This window comes from Durio zibethinus, chromosome 2 (genome assembly GCF_047325235.1).
Source record: "Durio zibethinus cultivar Kanyao isolate XHJ-2024 chromosome 2, ASM4732523v1, whole genome shotgun sequence".
NCBI lineage: Eukaryota > Viridiplantae > Streptophyta > Magnoliopsida > Malvales > Malvaceae > Durio > Durio zibethinus.
The window spans coordinates 4,717,348-4,731,220 of NC_143163.1; the positions used below are offsets into that span (position 1 = coordinate 4,717,348).

At 30.9% G+C, this 13,873-nt stretch overlaps 1 protein-coding gene and 1 pseudogene across 4 annotated transcripts; both read left to right on the forward strand.

The window, feature by feature from the left end:
- Window positions 1–5,323: 5,323 nt before the first annotated feature.
- Window positions 5,324–6,468, forward strand: LOC111308305 (transcription factor MYB73 pseudogene; annotated as a pseudogene). The gene has a single exon (XR_016329620.1). The product of XR_016329620.1 is annotated as a transcription factor MYB73 pseudogene (transcript).
- A 1,469-nt stretch (window positions 6,469–7,937) lies between these two features.
- LOC111308983 (uncharacterized) lies at window positions 7,938–13,637 on the forward strand. 3 transcript variants are annotated; one of them, XM_022907711.2, is made up of 10 exons: window positions 7,941–8,263; window positions 9,186–9,253; window positions 9,729–9,754; window positions 10,350–10,440; window positions 10,889–10,984; window positions 12,271–12,339; window positions 12,535–12,593; window positions 12,687–12,809; window positions 12,940–13,011; window positions 13,094–13,524. In XM_022907711.2, the coding sequence occupies exons 1-10, from the start codon at window positions 8,174–8,176 to the stop codon at window positions 13,156–13,158; spliced, it is 759 nt and encodes a 252-aa protein (XP_022763446.2). In that variant the 5' UTR covers window positions 7,941–8,173; the 3' UTR covers window positions 13,159–13,524. The 3 variants fall into 3 exon arrangements, with proteins under 3 accessions (XP_022763447.2, XP_022763450.2, XP_022763446.2); XM_022907712.2 differs by lacking the exon at window positions 10,350–10,440 and having other exon boundaries at window positions 7,938–8,263; window positions 12,216–12,339; window positions 13,094–13,637; XM_022907715.2 differs by lacking the exons at window positions 9,729–9,754; window positions 10,350–10,440 and having other exon boundaries at window positions 7,940–8,263; window positions 13,094–13,637.
- Window positions 13,638–13,873: the final 236 nt, after the last annotated feature.

Consider the following 13,873-nt stretch of genomic DNA (forward strand, 5'->3'; position numbering starts at 1 on the left):
AATAATATAAGACATTTAAAAAAAATTAATACAATAATGGGTGATGTTTAATAAATTTAAAATTCAAATTTTAACATGTAGAATCATTTTCTCTATTCTTTAACTACTAAATTCTTATAAACAAAATGTAAAACAAATATTTAATAAGATTTTTAAAAAAATAATCTTCACCAATTTTTGTTGAACTTATAATTTATTGTATTTTTCTCATTTTGCTAATTATATTAACTACATGTTAAGGTGTATGTATCACCAGCTCAAAAAAGCTAAATTCAATATTTTTATCTTAAATTTATTTATTTTATTAAAAAAAACAAACATATTATGTCAAGTACATCTCAATGTATTATGTAAACCTAAATACCATGTATAATTATGGATTTTCACCTCATAAGCAAAATGATTAATACATCTCTACTACTTCAAATACGGTATTTATAACATACCAATAGCATAAGACACTTAAAAAACATCTAATATGATAATAGGTGACATTTAATAAATTTAAAATTCAAAATTTGACAAATATAATCATTTTCTCTATTATTTAATTACTACGTTATTGTAAATAAAATGTAAAAACTAATATCTAATGTGATTTTTTAAAAATCTTTACGAGTTTTTATTGAATTTATAACTTATCATATATATTTTTTTCGTTTTGCTAATTGTGTCAAGTACACGTCAATGTGCATTTATCACCAACTCAAAAAGCTACACTCAAAATTTTATCTTGAATTTGTTTATTTTATTAAAAGAAACATACATTTTATGTCAAGTACATCTAAATGTATTATGTAAACCTAAATACCATGTATAATTGTGGAGTTTTACCTCATAAGGAAATGATAGATACATATCTACTATCTCGAATATGATATTTATAACATACCAATAATATAAAACACTTAAAAAAATTTCTAATACAATAATAGGTGATATTTGATAAATTTAAAATTCAAATTTCAACACATATGATCATTTTATCTATTATTTAACTACTACATTCTTATAAACAAAATGTAAAAACTAATATCTAATGAGATTTTTTTAAAAAATAATCTTCACATATTTTTATTGAATTTATAATTTATCATATTTTTTCGTTTTGCTAATTATGTCAAGTACACATCAAGGTGTACATATCACTAACTCAAAAAGCTAAACTCAAAATTTTTATATTGAATTTATTTATTTTATTAAAAGAAACATACATGTTATATAAAATACATCTCAATGTATTATTTAAATCTAAATACCAAGTATAATTGTGGAGGTTTACCTCATACGAAAATGATAGATACATATCTACTACCTCGAATACTATATTTATAACATACCAATAATATAAGATACTTAAGAAAATTCTAATATAATAATGGGTGACATTTAATAAATTTAAAATTCAAATTTCAACATATATAATCATTTTTTCTATTCTTTAACTACTATATTCTTATAGGCAAAATGTAAAAACAAATATCTAATAAGATTTAAAAAATAATAATCTTTACGAGTTTTTTATTGAATTTATAATTTTTTTTTTTCATTTTGCTAATTATGTAAAATACACGTTAAGGTGCATGTATCACTAGCTCAAAAAGTTAATTTCAAAATTTTTATCTTGAATTTGTTTATTTTACTAAAATAAACACACATATTATGTCAAGTACATATCAATGTATTATGTAAACCTAAATACTAAGTATAATTGTGAATTTTTACTTCATAAGAAAATGATTGATACATATTACCTATCTCGAATATAGTATCTATAACATACTAATTATTAACTTTTTAAGTGAGATAGGGATCCAAAAGGGGGTAGATTAGATCTTTTCAAATTCTTTCCTAACAAATGATTTCAATATAGTTGAATAAAATTTAAAACTAATATCAAAATATGATGCAAATAACAATGAATTGATGAACTATAAACAAATATAAATAATAATCAAACATAAAGATTTATAGAGATTCGATCATTATCCACAAGGTACCTATGTCCTCTCTTTTGTTTGTCCACACCAGGGCTTCAATCTACTATTTTTGAATTGAAATTACAATCATATCTTTTTCTTTGTAAGGCTTAAGATAAAACCTTATACTATTTACTTTTAGGCTAAGTAGCAACCTCTTAACCCTATAAATTCAAGAAGATACCTCACCTCTTGATTACAAAATCACTTAATAAAAATATAAACTTAAAATATCTCTCAAAGGTTAAGTGTTTGCCTAATGAAGTACAAAAAAATATGATAAATGAATAACACAATATTGCTTAGATACAACAAATACAAAAGATATATATTTTAAGCTCTAACAACTATTGATTCTATGAAAAACTAAAAATATAACTTGTTGACTTTTGCTCTCTTACTTCATCAATTTTCTTGATGTGTTAAAGTGGTTAATATATAGAGAAATTGAAGAACTAGCCGTTGAGAAAGCTTGGAAGAAGAAAATACCCATTGGAAGCATGAAAAAATAGTTGTTGGAGTTATTTTGCCCAGACCTAATTGATCCATTTCAAGGGATCGATTAGTTCATGTTTTAGAACCAATTCACAGCTCAAACAAAGCCTATTGTTCAATCTCTTCCTTGAAATGATCAATTGGTTCAAGGGGATGATTGATCCTCTAAATAAGGTGATCGATCTCTTCTTACCATTTCAAAACAAAGTTTGCTTCTGAATAAAAAATCAATCGATCCCTTTTCTGAAGGGATCAATCCTGTTCAAAACATGTTGATTGTATTTTATTTTGTACTATACTCACTAATTTGATCATATCTTAAGTTATACAAATTCAAATTAAAAATCGTTTAAAGATTTAAAAATTAGACTTAAAGGGTTTTCTATCCATGTAAAATTCATCGCCTAATTTATTTTGTACGAATTATAACGAATTTACAAAGCTACCCATTATGCAATTTTTAGACAATTGTAAAATGTCTAGTAAAAATTCAAAATCTTTTCTTAAAAAATTTGAATTTTGATTTTGTTTCATCCATTAAAAAGTAGACTCAAAGAGCTTTTCAATCATATAAAATTCAAATATTAAAACTTTGTGAATTAATACAAAAAAAAGTTTAATGTTGGAAAACTTTGTTATTGTAAAATAACTTTCTTAAATTAATTTATTTCTCAAAACCAATATTATCAAAATTATATTAAGTCTAAAATGAATAAATTCACTTTATAAACAACAATTCAACTTTCATTTAAGCTCAAATAAAAAATGTTTAAAAATATTTTTGATTTGAGAAATATGAAAATAAAGAAAAATTTACTTATACTTTGAAAAATACATTATTTATTTAGTACCAAAATATAAAATTTAAGAACATTTACTAAATAATTTTTTTTCAAAATCTTGATCAAGCTTATTTAATTTAATGTTTTATCATTTTAAAATAAATATCAATTCAAAACCAACACCAACAATATAAGACCTTTAAAAAAAATCTAATATAATTTTTTCATAGTTAAGATATTTATAACATACCGATAATATAATATATTTTTAAAAAAATTTGATATAATATTAAGTATTTTTTCATATAATTACTTAAAGCCATAAAGTCCAAAATTTATTTTAAGAAAAGTAATTGACTTGCGCTCAAGCATATTGTAACATGTGTCAATTAGATATTAGCTAAGATGATATGCATGATGATAGAGTCATAGAAATTGCGAGTATGATAATACTTAAACGTGTGATGTTGTCTTCATGTAAGCTAAGTAGATAAAAAATTAAAAATTTAAAAATAAATTAAGAATTAAAAAAGTATAATTCAACTTGTAACATAACTAAATTGATAGTAATACAAGTTCTTGTTTATTTGCATTTCATTTTATCACTATGTAGCTTGCAAATGTTGAATTGTACCATCAAAATTCAAACTTTAGTATAGTTTGGAAGTTGGATTGTACCAACTCCAAAGATGCTGTTGATTCGACAAGATTATTATCTATTGGAACAGAATCAATTGTCTTTCCAAAATGAATAGCATCAACGAATTAGTATTGGGTAAAGTCAAGAGTGTGTTGAGTATTGGGTTTCTATTACATAATTTTCAACGTTGTTTTACAATTTTGACTATTATAAATCCATCCAAGCCGCAATCAAAATTTATTTATTTATTAATTTTTTTCTTTCAAATAAAATGATTATTAAATAAGGAACGTTAGACAGCAAGAAGAGCAAATGAACACATATAATATTCTGATTTATTTTTTAAATAAAAACATGTTTTATTTTTCAGAATAAGTTATTGATTTTTCTTTAATTTATAAGATTGATCCAATGGGAAAGAATCCAAACTGTCTACCGTACCACAACAAGAAAATATGAAACTATTAGGCGTGGTAGGTAGCAATAACAAAAAAAAAAAAATCCAATGTTTGATCCGTTGAGACTTATCTTTCTTTTGCTCGTTAATTGCCCTCCTTAATCCAAATTTGAAATTTAAACTATTAAACGCCAAATTAAATTAAGGAAACGAACGAATTAGGTCACGAAGTCCCGTAGTTTTTTTTTTTTTTTTTCTGCCGGTTGGCCTTTAACGGCATTGTTGAACGGAAGGACAGCTGTGACTCTTTTATCAATCGCTATGAGAAATCGCCATACCCGTCATATTCAACTGATACTTGACAATTGAAGTTGCCGTAGCGTGAACAGTGAGAATAAATTATATGTTATTGTGTTAAATACAGAGGCGTAGTAGTTTGCTTTGTGGTGGTTTGGGCTAGGAAGGGTCGGTGGTGACCTCATGTCGGTGACAGAACGCCGTTATCATGTCATCTCCGATGAGAGGTGTACACGCTGGACTGACAAGCTGTCAGTCAATCTCTTTGACTACTCTATTTTGTTTTCCGTCCACGTCTGAACTCTGTGCACAACCACAACGACGCGCAACCGAACAAAACGACAATTCCAATTTCCCACGTAATGGCTTCCAGGCTGGCTGAATCAAACTACAAACTTATCCTCTTCCCAATTTCTCCTGAAATTATCGCGATTTTCTCACCCTCCAGAACCTCTTTAGTTCTTTCCATTTTAGTAACTTCCATAACTATACGAGTCAAATCAGGAAACGACCATATTTAAATTCCTATACTACCCCCAAAGGATTTATTTGGGTCCTCAGAAATTCAGTATTTGCCTACGTGGCCACCCGCAGACGTTATACAGTTGTATCACCATTTAACCGGTTACTGGTCAATACCAGTTCACATAACGCTTATTACCTGTGTTAGTTAACCGGCTCTATCAGTTACCCTAACCCCACCGGCCCACCCCTTTATAAAACGCTCCTTATTCTTCACTGGCCTCTCACAAATTCAATCAAGCCTCCCCCAACAGGCTTCTTCTCAATTTCTCTCCACCTCTCACAAACCAAACTAAAATTTCCGTTGTGATTCTTAAACTGTTACTAGCAAGCCAATGGATCAAGATTTTGATCGGGTCAAGGGGCCATGGAGTCCCGAGGAGGATGAGTCGTTGCGCAAGCTGGTGCAACGGGTCGGTCCTAGAAACTGGTCATTGATATCGAGGTCGATCCCTGGTCGATCGGGGAAGTCATGCAGACTCCGGTGGTGCAACCAGTTGTCACCCGAAGTCGAGCATCGCGCCTTCACTCCGGAGGAAGACGGAATCATCATCGAAGCCCACGCCAAGTACGGCAACAAGTGGGCTACCATCGCGAGGCTCCTCAACGGCCGGACGGACAACGCCGTTAAAAACCACTGGAACTCAACCTTAAAGCGAAAACGCTCAATGGAAAATGGGGATACTCTTCAAGAATCAGAGAAAAGGTCGGCTAAATCCCCTAGATCAACCATTAGTAATAACCCGGGGAGTCCTTCGGGTTCTGATGTTAGCGATTTAGGATTGAGCTTTGTGGAGTCGAACTCTGGTGTTTCAACTAAGCTCACTCTTGGACGTTCTTGGAACGAATCTAGCGAGCTGAATAACGATAACTTCTCTAAGGAGAAAGAGCCTTTAGCAGAAAAGCATGAGAGTGGGACAAAGATGGCGATGCTTGGACCGGACCTTTTGGCTGCGATGAAAGAGATGATTAGAAAAGAAGTGAGAGACTACATGTCTGAGTTTGGTTTCCAGAGTGAAGGAGTTAGGAATGCTGGGGTTAAGAGGATTGGGATTAACATGAATATTGAATGATGGGTTAAACTGGAATTAGTGATTATTAAATTAAATCTTTGATTAAGCTGGAGAGATTAGATCATCTAGACGCCTAGGATTTCATGAAAAGATAGGAAAGAGGACCAGAAAGGGAAAACAAAATTCCTTTGTTTTCTAAATAGAATAATTTTGATGATGAACAAAGATAAATGAAAAAAAAAAAGCAAAATCAGGAATTGTGGTTTTTTTTGTCAGGTGAATTGGCTTCAACTTTGCTGCCAAAAAAGATAAAGAAAAGCATTATTCAATGGTTATTTCTGAACTGTTTACTCTTTGTTTTTCAAAATAGTCGATTTCTTTTTCTCTCTGTTTCTTTACCCTTTTTTGAATGGAATTGTGGAAGATGGAGAGGAACCGAATTACATTATGCCGTACGGGGTACGGTCAGTATCAATAATGTACGATATATTTTCGATGGCTTTTCTTTTTTTTGGTTGGGATGTTGGAAAATTATTGACTTATGGTTGCCACAGATTACAGGTTACATAAAACTTTAGAAAATTCTGCAGCTATTTCTTTAGTTTTTTTACTTCTTTTTCGTTTTGGATTGCTTCTTGTTGGTAATTAAAGTATGTAAATTTTTTTTTTCAATTAAGGATTTCAAAAGCAAATTTTTTTCAAAAAATATTTATAAAGTAATTAAACCTTTCAACAAACAATTTGTTGTTTATTTTTTTTTTGGCCAAACAATTTTTTTCGGAAAAATATTTATAAAGCAATTAAACTTTTCAACAAACAATTTCTTGTTTTATTTTTTTGGCCAATCGATTTCTTGTTTAATTGAGTATCTCTTTTTTTCTTTTTTTTTTCCCCTTTAAGAGAAGACACGTGACAAATTCAAATTTAATTTTTTTTGCGAACTACTACGTACCTAACTTGTTAAAGTTAAAAAGGTATTTTAGAACTTTTGGGGTAGGTGATATATTTTATAAGTTTAAAAAAAACATTATGTATTTTTTATTTTGGGGAAGAATTAACTTCCATAAAAAGTTTTATATTTTCTTACATTTTTTTAATCATTGATTTAATAAATCCAAAATTCAAATTAATAACAAAACATGTATCTAAAAGATTGAATTTTTTTTTTAGAAAATTTGAAACTTTTAATCAATAGTCTTTTGCAATAAAAACATACATAGGCTTTGAACGTAAAATTTAGCTTAATTCATGTAAATACTTTTAAAAAATGATATTTAATAAATTTAAAATTTAATATTTATAATTCAATTTTTAAATCAGTAATTTTTTATCTCAAATTGATATAATACTTTTAAGTTTTGTTTGATCTACAAGATTGTAATGGGATAAAATAAAATAATATTCTAAATAGAATTAAATTAAAAAATATTATCTTATTTTATGTTAGATGTATTTAAATAATAAAATAGAATTATTTATTTATTTATTAAAATTATAATTTTTTAAAATTTATACAATTTAAATTATTATATAATTTTTAAACGTATAACTAAATATGTAAATTTAATTTTATGAATTAAAAATAATTCACTCTACTTAAAAAGAATTAAATAATTTTATATCAAAAAAATATTAATTTTTTTTGTAATTTTTATTTTTTTCTTTAAATACAAATTAAATATAATATTAAATAATTATTATATCATCGTAGTAATAACTCTTTTGCGTCAATCATAACTTCAATGAATTGGGAATAAAGAATTTGTTTTGGTTCTCTGAGCCCAATATGAAGCCCATCTGTCAAAAACGGTCCATGTTAACGTTTAGGCAATTAGACTAGGCAGAGGTGGCAGGTTAGCGTCCAGTCAGGGCGATTGCAAGGCGGGGACAGAGAGCAATAGAGTCGTCGTCGTTTTACGTTTCCATCTTCTCATCTCAAGTGAGAGAGACTCAGAACTGTAGAAGGAAAAAAAGAAGAGATCCCAACAGATCTTCGATCAAGGAAGCAAATCGAACAACAATAACTAGAAGAAAGAAGAAAAAGGAAGATGTTGCCAACGGTTAGCAAAACGCGTTCGTCGCCCACTGCATCTCGACCTAACCTCATGTTCCCTCAGTACCTACGTCGAATTGTGAAGGTCCAATCTCTCTCTCTCTCTCGCTGGATCTGATCTTCATTTTCATCTAATTTCTATCTAAAGTTCGAATTGTCATCCTTTTAGTAATAAAACTTGTCGGTCTTGCTTCCTGTATCCATTTTGCTGTCAGTTAATGATGTGTTTTTGCTCTAGTGCTTGATGGAATTCACAGATTTACCTTATTAGTATTATTATTTAAATTTTAGGATTTAGTGGCGGGTAATATCTGGCATCAAGGAGTAGACTTAAGGTTTGTAAATGATAAATCAATGTGAAATCCGAAATTCAATTCTAATTTCAATGTGGGAGAAGTAATGAGGAGAGAATTGGGTAATTTTTAATAATAAGGCTTTGGATCCATTAGTGATTCACGAGTTTCTTCCTGGATATATGTCAAAGTAAGAAGCCCTGATCGTTTCTCTTTGAATCTCTACGAATTCAGTGGTAATTTTCTAATCAAATGAATAATTTGATTTTCGACTTTAATTTATGTCTTTGCAAAGTTAAATTTGAGCACTCACGTTATTGGTTTGCTAAGTTTTGAGCAGTTTAAGCCTCTTAAGTGATTTTATGTCTAATGTGAAGCTTACTTGTCCTTTTTTATATATATTCTTATTTATGCTACCTAGATTTGGATGTATGCCTCAGGTATAGCTGCATGTAAGCAGTTAATTTTCCATTGCTTTAATCTTCAAACGAAATAGCAAGTCATGTACTGTGAAAATTTTCAAATTTCTGTATTCGAAGTATTATGTTAAAACGCATCAACCAGAGATGTTGAAACGTCCAATGAAACAAAATATGCAGTTAACTTCGCTTAGGATGTATGAGGTCATCACTGTTATATTTCCTCGTCAGCATCTTTGCTGTATATGGTTGCTTCATCTCATCATCTTCCTTATTTCCTTGTTGGTTTGTGTAGTGGCAACAAATGGATATTGAATATACATTCTGGCAAATGCTTCACCTATGTACTGCCCCAAAGGTCGTGTAAGTATCCACCCCTTATCATCAATCCACTCGTTTTTTATCGTCCCATATTTTCATCATCAACTGCTTATTGATTGTTAGATCCATATAATTCCAGGAATAGACGAAGAGTACCTATATTGACACACCGTTTTGTTCTAACTGATTTTAATCTATTGTTTTCATTACATACAGTTCCAGAAAATTACCATTTATTAATTTTTGCTCCAGAAATTGTTATTGTTGAATGTCAAGTATGCTTTTTGTTTTGGTAGAGGTCATAGGATTATGACATATTGCTCTCTTTTGTATCCAGTACAGGAACCTTGCGTTTGCTTGGTTGTGTCCGTACCTTTTATTATTATTTTTTTGGGGCCATATTAAGGGAATGACTGAAAGGGCTTATCTGCTAAAAGAAAAGTCTTTTGAGTGTTCAAATGTGCTTTTCTAATTATTTTTGTTCTATTGTGCATATGAATTTCTATGGTGGAGACAGCTATCAGCACACAAAGTATCACAAACGTAAGCTCATTTCTGTTTGATTGATGTTTTGGTTTTTTTATCTGTTTATGTTAAGTTTTAGGAGTAATGTTTTTAATTACAGCATGCTACTTTTGTTCCAACAGGTATATTGACTGCAAAATTAGTTGTGTTCAACTGACTTGTACTCTTATCAAGGGTTCATGCTTATACTGCTAATTATTAGCTCTCAATAGTGCAAATCATTATCACATTGTTTACTATTTTCTTTTTAAGTGCCATTATCCTTTGGCCTATATGTCTATATGTGCTACGATAAATTGTATTCTCTACATGTTCAACTGGCTTGTACTCTATCAAGTAGTTAACTGAATGTCAATGCAGTTGGAAAATGCTTTCAGCTCTTAGGTCACTTCCCTGTGCATTTTCCTAAACTAGCAACAGATAGAAAGCAAACATAAGTCACTAAGAGTTATGGTACTAGGTAATAGCTTTAAAATTAAAGGGTAAAAATAGTTCTTTTTTCCCTTTTGGGTTTTAAGTTTCATGTCCACTAACTTATAAAGGTGTGAAGTTATTAAATTCTTTCCATTATCTCAGGAACTTGAAAATATGTTTATTTATCTTTTTGGTTCAGAAACCAAGAACCAGTGGGCACGTGACGACCCTGCTTTTGTTGTAATATGTAGCCTTCTTTTGGCAGTTGCAACAGTAGCTTATTGTGCGGCGTAAGTTTCTTTTTCCTTTTCAAGCATGGCTGCTTATAATGGAAATGAATCACTAAACAGTGATATTTTAAAGGTGGTCATTGCCTTTAGATTGATGGGGCATCAGTTGGATTTGGAATTAGTCTTAGATTCAAATCTTATTGATCCCAAATTGGCATGTGTATGGTGCTTATAATTTATATGATATCTTTGTTGTAAGAATTTCTTATGTTAACAGTCTTAGATGATTCATAGTCATAAGCATCATGATTGAGGGCTACATCGTAAGAGTGCTGAGTTTTTTCAAGTAGAGTAATGTCATGGCCCCAATAATATACTAATATATTTGAATTCTTTTATAATAACAAAATTGGAATTTTTTTACTTTTACTATTGCCTTTTCCTCTGAACTGCCAGATACTTTGTTGGCCTAGTCATTATAATATTTGCTGTCTTCTCTTTAATGCAGGTATGATCACAGTGCTGCACATGCTGTTTTTGTTGTTATTTCAGTATTGCTTTTCCATTTTTTACTTGCTGGTGTATTTCTGGCTACATGTTGTTGGTAAGAGCAAGTTTCTCTTTGTTTTTGAACTGGAGCTAGTATCTCTTAAAAACAATATCTTAACTATCAGTTAACGCAAAATTGACTTTAATTGTAGCACATGTGCTGATAATACTTATTCTAAAACTGCATAAGTTAGGTTAGTGCCTGTCATTCTTTTTTATGGTCTAGTGGCTTTTGGAAGTAGACATATATCTGTGCAATACTTTGTTTATTTTTTACACAGCTTTATCACTACAGCGTGGCAGTAATGTGTTGTATTGGCTTCTATGATCATCATAATCTAATTTACTATGTAAGTTAATGAAATACTTTTACTGGTTTGTATTAGTTGATTATGTGATTAACTAGTATCAACAATTGCTTGATTGAGCACAAATGACAATGATTACTTTGTAGTTTAATGACCTCTATGTTCTATAGCCACAAGCTTGACTCTGTGTTTATCTGCATACTCTGGCGGATATATCTTTTCTGAGGTTGGTATTTAATGTTCATTCGAATATGTAAATTGCTTTTGAAATAAGCAAAGATAGGTTGGATGAAATAGGATCCATAACATTATAATGTGGACTTTGGTCCTCTACTTAAGCCAATGTCTTATCTCAAAGGGTGGAAAAACTTATATAATACATGATGCCATGCCCATTCTTTTTAATGGGTCTGACGCTGGAGCATAATGCTATAACTGTTTCACTGTTTTTGTAATGTGGTATGATGTTTGGGGAATGTAATTATGGTTGTGGAATAGGCCTGTAGCCGTTTGTTGTCTCCAAGACATTATTGTTACCAAAGGAGGGAGATCAAGCTTGCCATTACTTTTTACTTAGAATTACTCCCAGTGCTTGTGATATCCAAGGAATTGGTGGCCAAAAGTCTAAATTGATTTAACTACACGTGGAAGTTGTAGCCTTTATATTTTAAGCTTGTTGCATATCCTTACTCCCATAAAAAAAATTTTAAGAGTTGAAACACAACAGTAAGAATGTATATGAGAATGCTGCAAGCTTCTGACACAAATGTAGGGATACAAAAATAGCAAAACTTTTGGCACCTGTTCTGACTAAGCAGATATAAGGTTCCCTGACACAACCTTTTCGTGCAAATAAAAACTTATGCATTAAGGTCGAACATCCTGATCTGGTTGAAAGAACTGGAGTACTGTGCTGATTAGTTTCTATAGCTTTGTTATTTACTTGAATTATATTTATTATTACATTCATCCTAGCAGGGCTTGCACAAGTACAGTTGTTTGATGGTGAATTGCATTCCCCGACTCCATGCAGGTTCTCGACAAATGCTTACCTTCGGGAAGAGGCTCCAAATAGTCATGTTGTTGAACAACGGGTTGAATGGCAAGTGTGGAGACTTCTTTCTAACTTTCCAGAAATTTAATCTCTCTTTGTATGAGCTGTTTGTACTGGTTTAATTGTTAATTGACAGATCTGGATCATCAATGCTTTGTATTTCCTCAAGCAGCAGAGTAGCTTGTGGATATTAGTATCTAAAATAATTTTGCGGTGCTGACTGTGGGTTTCCTTTGTTTGAAGGCTGTACGCATTTGATGTGCACTGCAATTCTTTCTTCCCAATGTTTATAATGCTTTATGGTAATTTTATGTTTATTGCCTGTTTGGCGCTTTCATTTATCATTTCAATAACTAAATGGATTTAGAAGCGACTAATATTGTGGTTTTTTGCAGTGATTCATTATTTTCTGTCACCGATTCTGGTAGCCCATGGTTTTATACCTGAACTGCTGTCAAATCTGCTTTTCGTGGTGGCAGCTTCTTACTATCACTACCTCAACTTTTTAGGTTATGACGGTAAGCTCATTTGCTTGCTCTTTTTCTTTTATGTGTTTGGTGACTAGCCTATCATTTCTTTTGGGTATGAAACTTATTGAAGAAATGGCTTTTTTTACCTTCACGAACTCACATATCTATTTTGCTGCAGTACTTCCCTTTTTGGAGAGAACAACCTTTTTCCTCTATCCAATTGGTGTAGTAATCATTCTATCTCCTATCTGTAAGTGTGTGACTTGATATCTAATTTTGATTTTGCATGGGAATCATAGCTAAGCTGAAACCAAACTTCTGTTGCCGTGCAGTGATTTTAAGTGGCTTCAATCCTTCAAGATATTTTATGAATATATACTTCAGCCAAAGGTTATGATTTTCTAACCCTCCAGAATATAGCACGAATTATTAGATTAGTGACTAGTTTGGAGGCTGCATGAATGTTAGAAGGCTTGATGATTTGCATACATGTAAAAGGGAGAAATGCAGCAAAAATGAGAAGAGAAAAAAAGGGTAACCTCAACCTGAAGAAGCCTTTGTAGCCTTCTTCATGGTTTTTTCTTACCATCAGGAGCAGAAATCAGAACCAAATGAACTTAGGCTAGAAAATGAATTTTCAGTGATTAAGATGACTGATCAAATGGAGCTATTCGAAATGTAATGATTTGACCATTTGTTTCTTGTTAATATATAGTGTTCTATCTCAAATAATAGCTGATGGGATTTGCATTTTTGTGTTTTACATGTATTTGTCATATTTTATAATACCTGTGGCTGTGTTCAGATGATAACTTCACCATTTGATGGATTGTGCCAATTATTGATGAGATCTGTAAAACTATTGCTTTGTCGAAACGAGTTTAATGTATCGGCTGTAACCAAATTCAGGCTCCATAAAGCTGGACTTCTCAACTGTTGTAGAGTTTCCGGGTACCGGTGATGGGCTGTGTTTGTGCAAATTGTTTGTATTAGTTTAGCCAAGAAGCTTTCAGCTGGAGTGTTATAATCCTTGAAATCCTTCCTTTTTCCCATGCCTCTATTGCATATCGGATGATTCTTCCCAATATTCTTGGTCTAAACTTTTATTGGGG